This window comes from Polyodon spathula, chromosome 4 (assembly GCF_017654505.1).
Source record: "Polyodon spathula isolate WHYD16114869_AA chromosome 4, ASM1765450v1, whole genome shotgun sequence".
In the NCBI taxonomy this organism is placed as follows: domain Eukaryota; kingdom Metazoa; phylum Chordata; class Actinopteri; order Acipenseriformes; family Polyodontidae; genus Polyodon; species Polyodon spathula.
In genome coordinates this window covers 40,004,845-40,020,790 of record NC_054537.1, presented here as the reverse complement: position 1 = coordinate 40,020,790, position 15,946 = coordinate 40,004,845, and the positions used below count along the sequence as shown (strand labels likewise).

The following is a 15,946-nucleotide window of genomic DNA, read 5'->3' as shown; positions in this document are numbered from 1 at the left end:
ACACAACAAAAGTTTATTGTTAATTAAATCCTTAGCTAAGGTATCTTTAGTAGTTTAAAATAACCTGCAATCCTTACTTGCAGATGGACCTCCTAAGGTTGCCAGCTGAATCCTCTGTCCAGCTGAACCAACCTCCTTTTTCTGAAATGATGGGATGTATACTCCAGAATTATAGTTAGTCCCTCCAAAATGTGCTGTAAATGAAACACAATACAGATTTTTAATGGGGAACATTTCACAATTTTAGTATAAAACTAAGCAAAAGATTACCTGAACTATGCAGACAATGTGAAAATATCTCTCACCAGCTAAGGGAGCACAAATGGCCAATAGAAATATACACCAGCCTTATCAACAGTAGCACTGCAACTGTAACTTGATAATGAGTAACTTGATAATTGATAATGAGGGCGTAATTTAACCGTTTGCATTTATGTTCTATTACGATGATACCAATACTGACATTACAAGTATTATCATATAAACATTAGGTTGGATACTTGTTTACATGTACATTTGATTACCTAAATTGTAAACCTATAAACATTTTGAACCTGAAAAACCTGTATAACAATCATTTATCTGATGATTTCTGCAACTTATTTTCTTGCTAGTTTTGAACCTGTCCTAAATTCAAACAAATTGTGACTCATGACTGTGGATTAACCAGTACAGTATATCTAACCAACAGTAAAATAAGACACAATCTTTTCCTTATGGGGCAATGAGAGTGACGCTACTCCAGAAGCAGTTATTCAGAGTACAACTGGGTTGCCCAAGAATGGATTTACAGAGGGGTTACTAGTCCTAGAGAAACAATATTAATCACAGGAGTAAATTATGCAAATTAGGTAAGGTGTTGAAGGTTCTAAACCATTTTTTTGTGTGCTTGGGAAGTGTCAAATGTAAATAAACTACTAGGACCCTTATTTTCCTTTGTAGCTGCCCAGTTTTGAACTTCTTTTCTCAGTATAGTTACTTTGTCATTCATGGGGTTTCCATGCAAGTTTTCTTCAACTCAAGACATTTACATGAGAAAAATGTTCCGTGTAAAATGCTTTTTTGGGTTTCCGTTCGCTTGGTTTATTTTACTCATAAACCGGGCTTTTCACCAGACGTCATGCAAATGAATAGAAAAGGTGGGGGTTGATACGTAAATTAGCTATGCATAAAGTACACATGCTGTTTTTGAAGATTACTAGTGATATTTTGTGAAAATGTGGTTTCCATGCGCAGAGAACTGAAAACTGGCAGATAAGTTATGTATATCTCCCTTTCATTCAGGCAATACAGCAGGGGATCATCAGGTGATGCTACATGTACTAGCCTGGCATTGATTTAGAAACCCTACTGTCTGGACGGCTGACCACTGCTGCGAAAACCTTCAACACCACGCTTGGGCAGATACAGGTAGTGGGCTCTTGAAAGGGAGGTGGTGGATACTGATGAAACAGACTGAAATGCAGCATTAGTTCATTCCCAAAATTGCCATTGCCTGCTGTATCCTGCACAAGCTCTTGTCAACAGCAAAATTAGGTGTTTAGGAATCGGTGGCTGCCTGTGAGACAGACGGGGAAGGTTGCCAGTGTTGCCAAGTCTCACGAGAAAAAAAAAAAAAAAAAAAAAAGTGACACTGCCTTTCAAAACAAGCAAACCCATGTTAGAGTATAGCTGTTTATGCAAGTTTCAACCAGCGACTCTCAAAAACAAGCCCAATTCCGCTTATTATAAGCAAACTTGGCAACTGTGAAGGTTACCTCAATCTGTCAGAGATTCTCTCTTTTCTTTTAAGTTGTGTTGGATTTACTGTTGTGTTAAATATTAATGATGCAAACAAATCACACAGTCAGTACGTTCATTTGCAGTTTTCTTTGGTCAGTTCTGAGAGGGCATCAACAACTTGTTTGAGCTGGCTCGTGACATCCAGTTTACCAACTAGATTTACTCATGTGAAAGGCGGACACGCGCTGTCTTTGGACATAGCTGGGATTAAAAAAGTACGGGAATTAATTCAGTTAGACATTTAAGCAGCAAGGGTATTCTCAACAGCTGCATTAATACTACAACAAGGGCATAACGCAGCTCATTGTAAGTGGTTTTATACAGAACTGTAAACCCACAAGAGATATACAACATGACAGGCCAGACAAAAAATAAATAAATACGTTTTAGAAAGCCGCTCACATTATCATTAAGGTGAACTACACCACTGCTAACCATAAAAATCACCCATCAGTCACTACTTTCTGCCCTCTTGGAATCCACAGTAACAACTGACCTGCTCCCTTGCAATATTTATAGTTAAGAATAAACACACTCATTAACATTTACGCGTGAAATGCGGGTTTCCATGCGAAACTGGGTGCAGATTTCCCAGTGTGTTTTGTCATTTACACGAGTAAATGAGATTTAACCCAATCCCTCTCTTTGGCTTTTTTTCGGCCACAAACATGATTTACCCGAGTAATTCTCCCAAACATGCACGGCATCTCTATTTCACGTGTAAATTAACCCACATGGAAACCCCATGATTGTGGTATCAAGGTGGTTTTTAACAACTGCAGTGATTTGTATTAAAATTATGAAAGTTAGTAAGTAAATGTGACTGCTCCCGAACAGAGATGTGTAAGACTGAATCGACAGAGTACCTAGTTGTTGTTTTTTTGTGTAATGTGTTTGACTGTTGGCCATTGTGAAAGCATACACAAATATAAAGAGAAAACAGATCTTAAAAAAACTGCTTTGACTGTAGTGCATGTAATATTCGCAAAAAAAAAAAAAAATAATTGATGAAATTGTTCTTCTATACATGTCAAGGATTAGTCCGATCTCTAAATACTATTCCAGTTTTTGTTCTCTTCAAAATCAAATATTTGTTCAAAATTCAATAAATACTCAATCATATTCAAAATACTAAGTGAAAGAAAGTAGCCTACTCCACTGCTAAACCAACCTCTTCCCAGGTTTAACACTGTTGTTTACTTCTTCAGTAATTAGTGAAACAGTGGTTTACTCTGAAAGTACCTACTCTTCAGTTATTCTACTTTTCTGCAAGCCACCCATTATAATGTCAAAATAAAAGATGACTCCCTGATGCCTATTATCCATGTCATGTGGGACTCCACAAGGCAACCCCAGTAACATTTAGTTACCAGTTTGACTTGTGAATCAATTACCTTTCAGCTCATCTAACTGTTCATACGGCTTTTCTTTTAACGGTGTCTTTTCAGTGGATTTAGTTATATTATCTTCTGTACAGAAGCCAAGGAAAGAAGACAGTTAATGAGAAGGAATGGGAATGGTGATAGAAAACAAAGGTAGTAAAACAGTAATAAAAAGTAATTTTATTAAATAATAATAATAATAATAATAATAATAATAATAATAATTCCGATAAATAAAAGGCTCAAATAGAGTCCCCCTAAGATACACTAGCAGTGCTATTGAAAAACAGTTAACACAGGAAGTATTTATTGGTACATTTAAATTCTAAGGAAGTTACAAGCTCACCAGTGCTATCAATCAATACAAACAAACTTAGCATTTTACTTTAAACATTACAAATACTTCTGTGTAGTAATAATAAAAAACAAAAAATAGTATTCATATTAGTTTATCTCAGAGTTAGTCTTTTTTCATCTGGATGGCTACTGCCAAACTCATTGACTATCTTTAGGGGTGATTTTTCAGCATCGTTTTTGGCATCTTTAAAGAGCTTGTTCAGGAACAACAACACACATCTGGATACTGAAGTAAACTGCAAGCCACTTATCAGCATGACTGTGACAGTGCGCCTCACTCAATCTTGACCTCTGTACATTGGAAGCAGTTTTATTGAACAAGTATGTTTTACGTAAATTTAAATTAAAATTGCCTGTGTTGATGATTATATATGATAAGTGTATTGATTTGGTTATCAAACAACCAAAAAAAGGCTTGCATGTTTTTTGCCCTGCCCCAAGCGTAAAACTACAAATTCTCAGACCGCATCGATAATCCGTATTCTTCCGCAGCAAACAGATTCCTAGGATCCCTGGTAATTAGATTATACCAGAGGTAATGGTTTTAGATTACATGAAATAAAGTGCTTAATGAAAAACAGGAAATAAAAGTGGGACGAAACACATGAACAGTATTACCTCTTTATCCCCTAAGACCATAACAAGCCAGAGTAGAATTTGCTGGATACATGGAATCGTTTAATACCTTGGCTATTGGGAGAGGTAACATTCTCTTTCAATTTCTCCGTTGATGCTGATTTTTCATCCCCTAAACAGGTTTTGAAATGCGAAATATGAAAAGGAGTCAAAAGATTATGAAAAGACACGACAGAAATACAGTCAGAAGAATGTGTAGAAGGATCCACTGAAGTGAGACAGCCTGTTTTCTACATTAGTGCCCACTTCTCAAAGAATAAACAAGTGAAGACATTATCTTTTTTTAAATGCCAACATAAAAATTATCACAATGGTATATGTTGTCTCTACAGCAAAAAATGTGTACTACTATCTGCTGTCTTGTCTTGACTACTGCAACTCCCTCCTGGCAGGCTTCCCTGCCTCTGCCATCCGTCCACTCCAGCTCATCCAAAACTCTGCTGCTCGCCTTGTCTTTTCCCTTCATCATTTCTCACACGTTACACCGCTGCTTCGCTCTCTGCTTTGTTTCCCTATCACTGCTCACATCCAATTCAAAACTCTTGTCTTCGCCTATCGCTGTCTTGACCTTTCTGCTCCCTCCTATCTCCAGACTATCATTCCTCCTTACACCCCCACTTGCCTGCTCCGCTCCTCCACCACCGGCAGATTAGCTGTACCCCCCTCTGCTCCCCCCACTTCCTTGGCCCACTCCTTCTCCACCCTTGCCCCTCAGTGGTGGAACGACCTACCCATGGATATTAGGACTGCTCAGTCCTTGACAACCTTCTGGCGCCTCCTCAAGACACACCTGTTCAGACAGCATGTGTAAACCTCAAAACTCTTGACTATATAGCACCTAATTGTATCAGTACTTGCATCAGCTTGTACTTGCACTGAACTGCCATATTCTGCTCTTAATTATTACTTCTTAATGTATCTTGTGTTTGACTTTAATCTTATAGGTAACCATATTCATGTTTTTTGTAATTTCTTATTTGAAATCTTTCTCCATTTATCGTACTTACTATGTGCTCATACTGGACTTTACTCATATAAGAAAATATTTTTTATATAATTGCCCTTAGTCGAACTTGCTTTTAGATATAATTATTTACTGTATTCTCTATTTTGCACTTATTTGAATTTGATCTTTTATGCTACTGATTTATTGTACTGTATAACTGCTTGTATCTGTAATATGATACTCTAATGTGATACTTTGTACTGTGATATTTTGTAACAATTGTAAGTCACCCTGGATAAGGGTCTCTGCTACAAAATAAATAATATATGTGGTTGCTTGTGTAGAGCTAGAATTATTTCTTGAATTTCACTTGATGGGACTCCGTTTTTCTATCCTTTTAAAAATCAGTTAAATCTGCAGCACTTTACCTGCATTGGCTCTGTTAATTGACATTCCTCCTCCAATAGGCCACAGTGGTTTACTAATTAAAGTTGAAGAATTGCCCCATAGATCCCAGGATGATTCTTTATTTCTTTCTACTACTGAAGAGTTCTTGGGATTTACACCTGAAATAGATCAACAATATTAAAAATATATATATATAAAATTTAGCAAAGCATATTGAAGATGTCTAGGAAAAAAAAAAAAATCCAAAACTTACCAGGAAGGTACCTTGATTGTCGTAAATAGTGTTGCCTTGCTGAAGATGAGTTTGAAATTCCTGACTCTATCCTGTTTGCTGTGGTATTGGATGTAACTCTGTTTCCAGTACCACATGCATTGGAGGGGTTCTGTTCTGCAGACCTGAATAGTGTGATGGAAAGGAAAGGAAATGTTTTATATAATGTGTTGGTTTGCAACATTAATAGCTGTGTAAATAGTTCAGTAAGAACTAAGGTCTGGCCAATGCTAACGTTCTTGGAATTTATTTGTCTTTTTTTTTTTTTTTTTTTACTTTTATATTTTTTAGACGCCGTAACACACTCCAAGATGTACATTACATTCATACCATTAACTACATGTGTCTCAGGTGGTTGAAGGTAACACAAAGTATAAAGAATTACAATCTCCTATTTTATGAAAAAAATCGGATAGGTATTAATCATCTACTTTACAGCCCTAATAGTTCTGGTGATCAGTGTCACCTGATCCGCAAACTTTAGGGGGCATCTCAGGAACTTTGTTCTTTAGGACAAGTAAATAATGTTTTAAAATTATTGATCTGGAATCTTGTATTTTGTAATCTACCACAATTACAGCCTTCAGGTCGTGACTTACCGAAAGAGAGACCCCTCATTTATTTTTTCCTTCATTGATCCTATACTAGGCTTTTTTGAATAGGAAACACCAATGTCTGAATCAAATTCGTCCCAGCTGTCCGAGGTTTTCAGTATAGTCTGCCCCCAGCGCCTTCGGCCACTTTTACTACCAACAATATTATTTCCATTGCCTGCTGCAGCTGGTTTCTGATTAAGAAAGCAGAAGTACAAATGAGCAAAGTGCAATGAGTCAACAATATTACATTGTTAAAGTAGTTACAGACTACAGGCCCTTGGCTTTGTTTCACATAAGCAAGAATGCACACAGATAATTCAGGACATTATTATGTGTACATCAGATGCCAAGTACTGTGATGCATTATATTTAGGGCTTCTGTTTTTTGGTTTTTATTAATTTCATTTTTTGGTGCTCATTTTTAGCTATTTTCAAGTGTGTTACAATCTTCTAGTAGACATGTAGGAATTTGCTGCCACCTAGTTGTTGGGGTGGGTTTTTTAAGTATTCAGAACAAATCAATGCGAGATACAAGACAGGAAGGAGGGACATTGTCTAACTGCACTGGGAAAGTTTTTTTTTTTTTTTTGTAGGTTATTTAATTTTTTTTTTTCACAGGGAAAGGGATTAAGTCAACATGAATTCAGTAACCATTTCCAGTGTTTTCCTGTGTTTATTGGATATACACCAATTTCCATTTTTTTGTATTGGGGGTATTTTATCATTTTTTATCTGTTAAACGAAAATCGGAAGATCTAATTATACTACAGTTAAATTGAGTTTGTGAACTGAAGCACATTGCCACCTGGTTAGGGCCGTACGTTAATTTTGGGATCCGAGTTTAGACAGGCAAATCATTTACCTGTCACTGCAATCAATAAGTATAATGACTGAGTGTACAAACCATTATTTACCTGTGCAGTACTGGTGTGTTGCACCAACACTTGAAAGCCAATTAATACAAAATACTAGCATTGCACTTTGCAATAAACAATTTAGATAAAATCAGCCTAACGTTTTGTATCACCCTGTTGTAATGGCTCACAGTATTTTTTCCTGGTTGTTTTGTTCCTTGCTGTTGCGCTCTGTTAAAGTACAGTGTGATATTTCTGTTAAAGTACAGTGTGCTGTACTGTAAGCTTTCTCTGCATATATCTAATTTCCAAAAATATGTCTTTACATACAACTGGAGGGTTGTTATTTGTGGTTGGTAGGTATGGCTGCTGCTGTTTGTAGGTCATTTTTGGTAGGCCAGGCTGGTTGGATATCTGTTGTGGCAGTTGAATCTGCTGCAGTGGTTGGTGGTTCACGTTGGGCTGGACCTTGATGACAGGCTCCGGTGGAGAGTGTGGCTCAGTTTTAGACAGGGATACTGGCTTCGGCTCTGTTGGCTGCACTGGTTTGTTCTGGGCATTTTGCTGCTCTACATACTGTGGAGGTTGTCCCAAAACTTGTCCCACTTGAAAGTATGGGTACCGCAGAGCCTGAAAGATACAATCAGTTAATTGACAACTACCTAGTGTTGCATTTTCAAATTGATGGGCAATACCCAGATGTAAACAACTAAACTAACTAACATAAGATTACCCGTTAACATTAAGAAATCCAACCCTATCAGCAGTTGTGGTTTTTGTCCGACACTCATGCAAAAAAAAAAAAAAAAAAAATAAATAAATATATATATAATCTGAAAGATTAAAAATAATAAATTGTACTTCTTTCCATTTTACAGATGTGGTGAAGAGAGACAAAAAACTAAAAATAAATTAAACAGGACATGTTGTAGACCTGACAAACTTTTTGGTCTTGTGAACAGTATTAATAAGAATGTGGGGGATTGGTATGGGGACATCATGTTATTAAACCGTATAAGAAAAAATATATAATTCAATTATTGTAGTTTGTACCTGGTATTTAGTGTATAAATAACTGTTTCCTTACATGAATCACCACAGATTCTTGGCACATAATGCAAATAACCTAAGGTAAATAATTTCCATTGACTGGCCAATTAATCCAGCCAGAAAGATTGCTTATACTTTGCTCTTGCCAGCTAGATTGCTCTTCCATCTAATTTGCATCTATTTGATAAATTTAACAAAGACTTCTTGTTGTACTGTGTACACAGGTACAGCTTCCCAATATCTCCCAAGATCTACCTCCTAACTTGCTGTCACAGACATTAAAAGTAGAATGTTAATGGATTAACCCAAAGCAACTGTTTAAAAAAAACCCTGCAAATATGTAAACTATCTTAATTTTATTTTTCATTTTCCACTAAATTAATGTCAACATCAAAACCTGTTGAATAAAAAATAATTGGAGAGTCAATTTGTTTGGTGTTCCACACCAAAATCCTGTGGCTTTGGAGCTAGTAATTGATCACACTCCACTATACAGAACATTGTATTATTGACACAATTTGAAATAATCTCAAAGCTAGATCCTAACCAAACATGAGAGCAAAGAGTGATCTCATGTGGAAGCCACATATCAAACAACAAATTCTGTTAATAAAGTCATAGAAGTTGTATTAGTTCCTGGCTTTCCTGAAAGGCTTATATAAAAACAGTACAGAATGCAAATCAACATAACATTCATTTTTAGTCAAGTATTTTATAATATGGAAAAAAATTTAAAATAGAAGATCTTAATGTCTAAAGGTGTGTTTTTAAAAAGAAATCAGATCCAAGTTGGATTCAAGTTGATCAAATTTATTGAAGCACCACTTTTATGGTTAAATACACTGTATGAACGTTGGATCCAATTTATTTGATGAGGATTTTGATATAATTTGAAATATTTGATGTATAAGCTGGCACCAGCTATGTTGAACGTCTTAGTGCAAAACAAACAAAAAAAAACTGGTTTAAAATATCCAAATAGGTTTAATAGGAATAACTACACTTTTTAAAATTGTATTTATTTGTTTTAATCATGAAAACATTTACACAATAATAAAGTGTACAGCATACCTGGATAGCTGTAGGCCTCTTTTTTGGATCCCACTGTAGCATGTCTCTCATCAGGTCTATGGCTTCATTGCTGGCATTTGGAATTAGTGTTTTAAGGTTTGTTGGTACACACTGTGGGAAACGGAAATTCATAGACCCTGCAAGCTGATAGCCTTCCGGCCAGTCGTTCTGTCAAGTAAAAAAAAAAAAAAATATATATATATATATATGTGTGTGATTCTCTTTTAAATGTTCTTTCAACCATGGGCTACTGTATTGCTTTTATTTTGATTGTACAATGAAATGAAAAAAAAAACAATTTCTATGTTGTAGTATGTTTGGTACAGAAGATACAGGGATACAGGTGTGTACTCTGCTGATTACACACACTATATTGAAATATAAAGGTTTGCTCAGCCAATCAAAGTGATATACAGGAGTGTGTATCGCACACGGCATTGCTACAAATAGGTACATTTAAAATATAGTAGTACTTAAGATTCTGCCTTTCTGCTGACTCTGCTGATTCTTCTACGCTGTGGCAGAGCTGTTAGTAGTGACTTAATAGTTCATCCAAGGAGGTTACAGGAGGTAGAAAAAAATAGAAACATCTGCCACTTGTTAAACTTGGTTGTCCTCTCGTTACCATTTATTTTGTTATGTAAGTGACATGTTTTGCAAGTTTATTTTGCAAGAACTTGTCACCGGCCTCCTTCAACAGTTGGGCCTTATGGTGCCAGCTCACGCCTTCTCAGACAGCCTCCCATCTAGGAATGTGCTTGGACTCCAGTTCCATGCTGTCCACTGTCGGACGACAGAGTGCAGAGAATAACCGCCTGTTCAGAGCTCTTTCAGCTCAGAGAGCTCATGGTAGTGACGTTCCAGAGACTTCTGGACTTGATAGCAGCAGCTTTCAAGACCCTTCAGTTTTTGAAAGGAACTCGTCATCTTTGGCTGCCTATAAGGACACTGTTACTTGCTGGAGTTTAAACATGGTGCTTAATGCACTCATGAAGCTCAAAGCGGCTTTCTTGCTTGCTATCACAGCAAAGCAGGCGAGTGAGATGCAGGCATTCTCTACTGCAAAATATTTTAAAAAGCCAGGACAAAGGTTACGCTCCATACCAATCCTGCCTTTTTGCCGTAGGTGATCTCGACATTCCATGTCAACCAGTCAGTAGAATTGGAGGCTTTCCATCAGCTTCCTTTCCAGTCTGACAGAGAGCGACAGCTCCATACACTCTGCCCAGTTCGGGCCCTGGCATAGTATGTTGACAGGACGAAAAGTTGGAGGCAGTCCAAATAATGGTTTTGTCTGCTATGGGGCTAAGTCCCATGGTCAAGCCATGTCTAAGCAGAGGCTGTCCAAATGGATAGCAGACATGGTCAGGACTGCCTATGAGCTGGCCATCTTGACCCCTCCAGAAAAGCTCACTTCCTGTTCCACAAAGGGCATAGCAGCTGCATGGGCTTTATTTCAGGGTGCATGTGGAAAGGACATTTGCAATGCAGCAGTGTGGGTGAGCAGCTTTGATATATACTGATGCACAATGAAAACGCAACAGTCTAAATTTTACATCAATAGCTCATTCAACACATACATAATGTTATTTACATTTTAAATAGTGAGCAGATAGGTTTGTTGATTGTTTGAGTAGTACTGTTCCTTGGGATAACAAAATACTGACCTCAAGTCATGTGATTTCATAAAAACACCAGGTGCTCTGTGTTTGGTATTTGAGTTGAGTTAAAAAAGCCATTTGAAAAGTCTTTAATTAATGCATTAACAGCGAAAGATATGACCACACCCCGCTTGAGTAATGAAGACCGCTTGGTTGTTATCAGCATGCTTGAAGGCAGCCTGTCTGTAAGAGAAGCTGCCTGGAGAATGTTGAAGCAGAACATCTCAATCAGCAGACTAGTCCAGAGAAACTAGAAAACCAGCTCTGAGCAGCAGGCCACGTCCTGAAAGGCAGAGGGTCACCAGACTGGCCCACCACGCCTTGGTGAGCATTATGCTGACTGCTGCATTGTTCAAGCTAACCAGTGGGGTGGTGGAAGTGTGATCTCCTTTAACACAAGAACGCAGATTGAGGGCAACCTTACTGCACAGCGATACATTGACAAAATCCTTGAGGCAACAGTTTTTCCGTTCCTGCAAGCCAATCTGGAAGTGTCAATTTTCCAGCAGGACAATGCAAGACCCCACAGTGCTAGGATTACAATTGCACGACTTCAAGAAAACAATGTCAGGGTCTTGCCGTGGCCAGTTTTTTAGAACATCTGTGGGACCAAATCACCAGTGCCGTCCACAGAAGACAACCGTGACAACCGAGCCAGCTGGTGCAGCTGCACAGATAGAGTGGTGGAACATCCCACTGCAGTCTATCCACAGGCTGATTAGGTCTATGCGTCAACACTGCCAGGTCATACCCAATACTAACTTTGTAATGTTTTCATTTTGACAGTGTCACGTTTAATACTGAAAACTTATCATGATTCTTTGACCTGTATTCCTGTTCACATTTTCTGTGACTTTGTTTGATATCTATGTTTAAAATATTTGATTAAATCCATTAGACCCGAGTGTTGCGTTTCTTTTGCACATCAGTATATCTTATTCAGGTTCGGGTCTTCAGGAGGTAAATATCCATATGGTAATGATTACATTTGCATTTCAGGGAACTAGTTATGATAATAACCTAACATTTTCCTATAGCAAATATTCTTCATGCTTTTAAGGTATTTAATACATATATCTATATTTAATTGCAATAGAGAAGGAAGAAGTTATTTCAGAACAGACCTTCTTCACTGTTCCCAACACTTGGCAAATCTTAAAGATTTCATCGACTTCACTATTTCCTGGGAAAAGTGGACGTAAAGTATAGAGCTCTGCCATTATACAGCCCACTGCCCATATGTCAATGGGAGAACTGTAAACTGAAGATCTCAGCAACACCTCTGGAGCACGATACCTGGCAAAGTTCAAAGTACATGTTTTATATACACAGACCATTTTACATTGTATTTCACTAGCAGAAATGTACCTTCATAGATCATGCAAACAAGTTTAGACAAATTTGGTATACAGCAAGATCTAATTTTAATCTGTAAAAGGATTCAGGGTAGCAGTGAATGTTATATGTCTACATGGTGACAGCATTGGGTTTTGGACCTCCAAAAATTCTAGGAGAACACAAAGTCCCCCCACCCCCACCCCCCACATCCGGCAACATGATTAAGATTGCAGTTGGACACAGAATTACCAGCATAATCCAATAAAAGTAAAGCTAATTGACAAAAAAATAAAAAATTGAGTGTGTCCAATTTATATAATGCACACTTTCAGGTAATTTTTAAGCACCGGTCCCGTGCAGTTAAATGCCGTTCAAAAGTGCCATGATTTCATTTCACAGTAAGCCATTTTAAATAAAGGGCACAGAGTGGAGGGGAGTAGTGACTAAGGGATTTCACCTTTAAGTATTATAGCCTGTACTTAGGGGATTGGCGACATACTGGATTTATTCTGGAAATTCTTTACAAATAACTTTTAATTATACTTACCATCTGGTGGAAACATAGTCTGTGTATGGGGGGCGTGACCTAATTTCCCTAGCTAATCCAAAGTCTCCAATTTTTATAAGTTCAGGACCCATACAGAGCAAGTTCTCCGGTTTCATATCACGATGAAAAAATCCTAATAGAAAAGTAAGATGGAAAAAAAAGATATATATCTATATATATACACACACTAAAACCTAACCAACATCTGCAGCTTGTGTCAATTTGCAACCAATTGTACCAAGTATGTGTGAAATCTACATTAACTGATGTAGTTTTGTTGCAAAATAAAACCGCAACCAACTAACTGTACCCAGTGTGAAATCGATTAACTGATGCCATGAAGATGGCAAATACAAGAGGCCACTATACAGTAATCTTAAAATATATCAAATACATGTATTTACTCTACAATTTCGGATCACAAAATAAATCAAGGATATACTGTACGAACTACCTCCAATGCAAGGGTTTCAGTAAAATCATAATTATTCAATATCAAATGTAATTCATTAAAAAATATATAATAAACTCTAAAATTAAATGAGTCCTGGTTTATATTTAACTTTTTCTTTAGTTCTACAAATACAACAGAAGCTGTACTTATGATTTAAAATTAGCATTTTATTTTTAATGACAGATACATGTTTTTGAAGTTTATGACAGACAGTAATTATAAGGTGCTTGATACCTTAACATTTTTAAATATATTGTGAAAAATAGTTTCTGGAAAATAAATTGGTAGCAGTGAAATGAAAGGAAAACATTTCACAGTCAGAAGACAGAAGAAAGAAAAACAACGACAACATAAACAGGGCAGAGAGGATCTTACCATGCTTGTGTACAAAAGCTAAGCCAGAGAGCACCTGGAACATTATGTTCCTTATTTCATTTTCACTGAACAGCTTATTTTCTCTGGCAGCAGACAGAGAGAAGGAAGACAGGAAAGAAAAAAAATGAAAAAAATGCCATAAATGCCAACAAGCATGTTCTTGGTGAGCTAGTGATACCATTGGTATAAGCAGGAAACTCAAGATAAGGTTACTAAAAGGCTATAAAAATTACTAAAAAGCTTTGTGCATCTAATGCACTGGAGTTGGTCAAATCAAAAATACATGTATTGATTGCCATCATGTTTATAATAGAAGTTATATAGATTAGATGTTCAGATATTGTGATAAAGGCATATACAATTTGACACATGTTTTGGAATATGAAGTTAAGTTAATATACTGTTCTGCAGCAACCTGGTATCACATGCCCAACTTCCCAACGAAGAACAAGAAAGCATGTGGTTATCCAATGACCTACATTGTTCCAAGATATTTTCTCATTGCAGAATATTTTAAAAGCAGCAAACATATTTTATTCATTGACTCAAATTTAATTCTATTAGCTGCATTCCTTTGTGTTAGGTCAGGATAAAGTGTTCATGCATTCAGGTTCTCCCAAAAAAAAATAAAAAAAAGCTGTATAGTACTTAAAAGTATAAGAATAATTCCTGCTTAGTTGTTCTGGATCTGTAGAGGGAATGCCCTTAGATGACCCTGAAAGGACAACCTACCGTGTTTATGGATAAAAGCTAGCCCTTGTATTATTTGATACATTATATTTCTGATGACTGACTCAGGAAACAACTTGTTTCTGTGGAGAAACAAATTAACAAAAGTTGATCAAAATGAAAGACTTTATTATAGTACTAACAGCTCTGGATATGACTGTACTGTAAATTGAGTTTGGATTTTATTTTACCCTCATTAGTTTCATATTAAATCAATTAAAGAGACAAACAGTTATAATGATGTGATGAGAATGAACAGGCAAATTTTCCTGTAATAATTTAACAGAACTTGTTAGTTGTCTCCAGTAAGCACCTTGGATGTCTCCACTGAGGCTACACCAGTGAATCATAAGAATTATTCCTGGGAGGTCATATAATATATATTTTTTGTAAATTACTATAAAATACAATATGGAATATCAATTGATACTGTACAATCTCCTCTATCACCGACTTGATTACAAGTCCAGAATGAACATTAAAAATTGCCAAATTTGACTGAAACATTTTTTCCTCAATTTGTTGAATCTTTTTTTTATTCATGTGGCAACCCCATCAAGATTACAGAACTCTTTCATGAGTGACATGGGTGAATTAAGGACAACACTTAGCCACCAGTACCAGATTGTTATGGAACCGAATACAATAGCTTACCTGTCCTTCATTAACTGATAGAGGTTTTCTTTCATATATTCAAAAACAAAGTAGAGATGGTCATTTTCCCTGATCACTTCCTTTAACTTTATAACGTTGGCATGATTCAGCTTCTTCAATGACTGCAATAAAACAGCTCACAGTGAAACTAGAATATGTGACAACAATAGGACTATTTATATTACATTTGTTTTTATTGCTAACAAATGAATCAGACGAAAACATTTATATTTCAAAATTACACACAGAATATGGAATACACATACAAATTAGAATAAACTTTTTTTTATTGTCTACATTAATGTGAACAGAAATAGCCTGTAACAGCTTACCTTTAAAGGTGTGTTTTCACAGTGAAAGAAATTAAATCCAATTTTGATCAAATTTTAAACAACTTTGACCACGAAAAGACATCTTCCAAGTCAATCCAGTTTCTTTGAAGAAACGTCACAACATTAAGCCAATGTAATAAGAGGCAACTTTCAGGCAATGGTCGCAGGGACTAGTTACCTGCGACATTGTCAAGCACTTTCCTCCAAGTTACTCAAAACTAGATAATTTTGATTTTGTTGCAATGTTCCTGGCAACTTCGGGTCGAACAACCAATCACGATTCCGATTTACGTCATGTGACCTCTAGACGCCGACTGAAAAAACATGACTACCGAAAAGAGATTGCACTGATCGAATGGTTTGAAAGTAGTTACATACATGCTTTGTATATTTTTAATGTTAAATCATGTTAGTTATGCTACAGCTTAGTTAAATTATTTTATAGAGTTAAAAAAAAAAATGGTAAGGCCTAGTCCATACTGTGAAGCCTGGGGATAGAGTAT

At 36.5% G+C, this 15,946-nt stretch overlaps 1 protein-coding gene across 4 annotated transcripts in view; it reads right to left on the bottom strand.

Moving 5' to 3' along the window:
- The window catches only part of LOC121314531 (serine/threonine-protein kinase MAK-like), a 36,624-nt gene that overhangs the window by 6,729 nt on the left and 13,949 nt on the right, over nucleotides 1-15,946 (bottom strand). Inside the window, exons 4-14 of one of the 4 annotated variants that reach the window (XM_041247914.1) lie at nucleotides 15,112-15,233; nucleotides 14,461-14,540; nucleotides 12,900-13,032; nucleotides 12,139-12,310; nucleotides 9,354-9,521; nucleotides 7,563-7,862; nucleotides 6,382-6,569; nucleotides 5,765-5,907; nucleotides 5,532-5,669; nucleotides 4,207-4,269; nucleotides 78-194 (exon numbers count right to left, since the gene is read on the bottom strand). In XM_041247914.1, the coding sequence (XP_041103848.1) occupies nucleotides 78-194; nucleotides 4,207-4,269; nucleotides 5,532-5,669; nucleotides 5,765-5,907; nucleotides 6,382-6,569; nucleotides 7,563-7,862; nucleotides 9,354-9,521; nucleotides 12,139-12,310; nucleotides 12,900-13,032; nucleotides 14,461-14,540; nucleotides 15,112-15,233 (1,624 nt within the window). Of the gene's footprint in view, nucleotides 1-77; nucleotides 195-4,206; nucleotides 4,270-5,531; nucleotides 5,670-5,764; nucleotides 5,908-6,381; nucleotides 6,570-7,562; nucleotides 7,863-9,353; nucleotides 9,522-12,138; nucleotides 12,311-12,899; nucleotides 13,033-13,728; nucleotides 13,812-14,460; nucleotides 14,541-15,111; nucleotides 15,234-15,946 lie in introns of all 4 variants that reach the window. The other 3 variants (XM_041247913.1, XM_041247916.1, XM_041247915.1) reach the window with 3 other exon arrangements.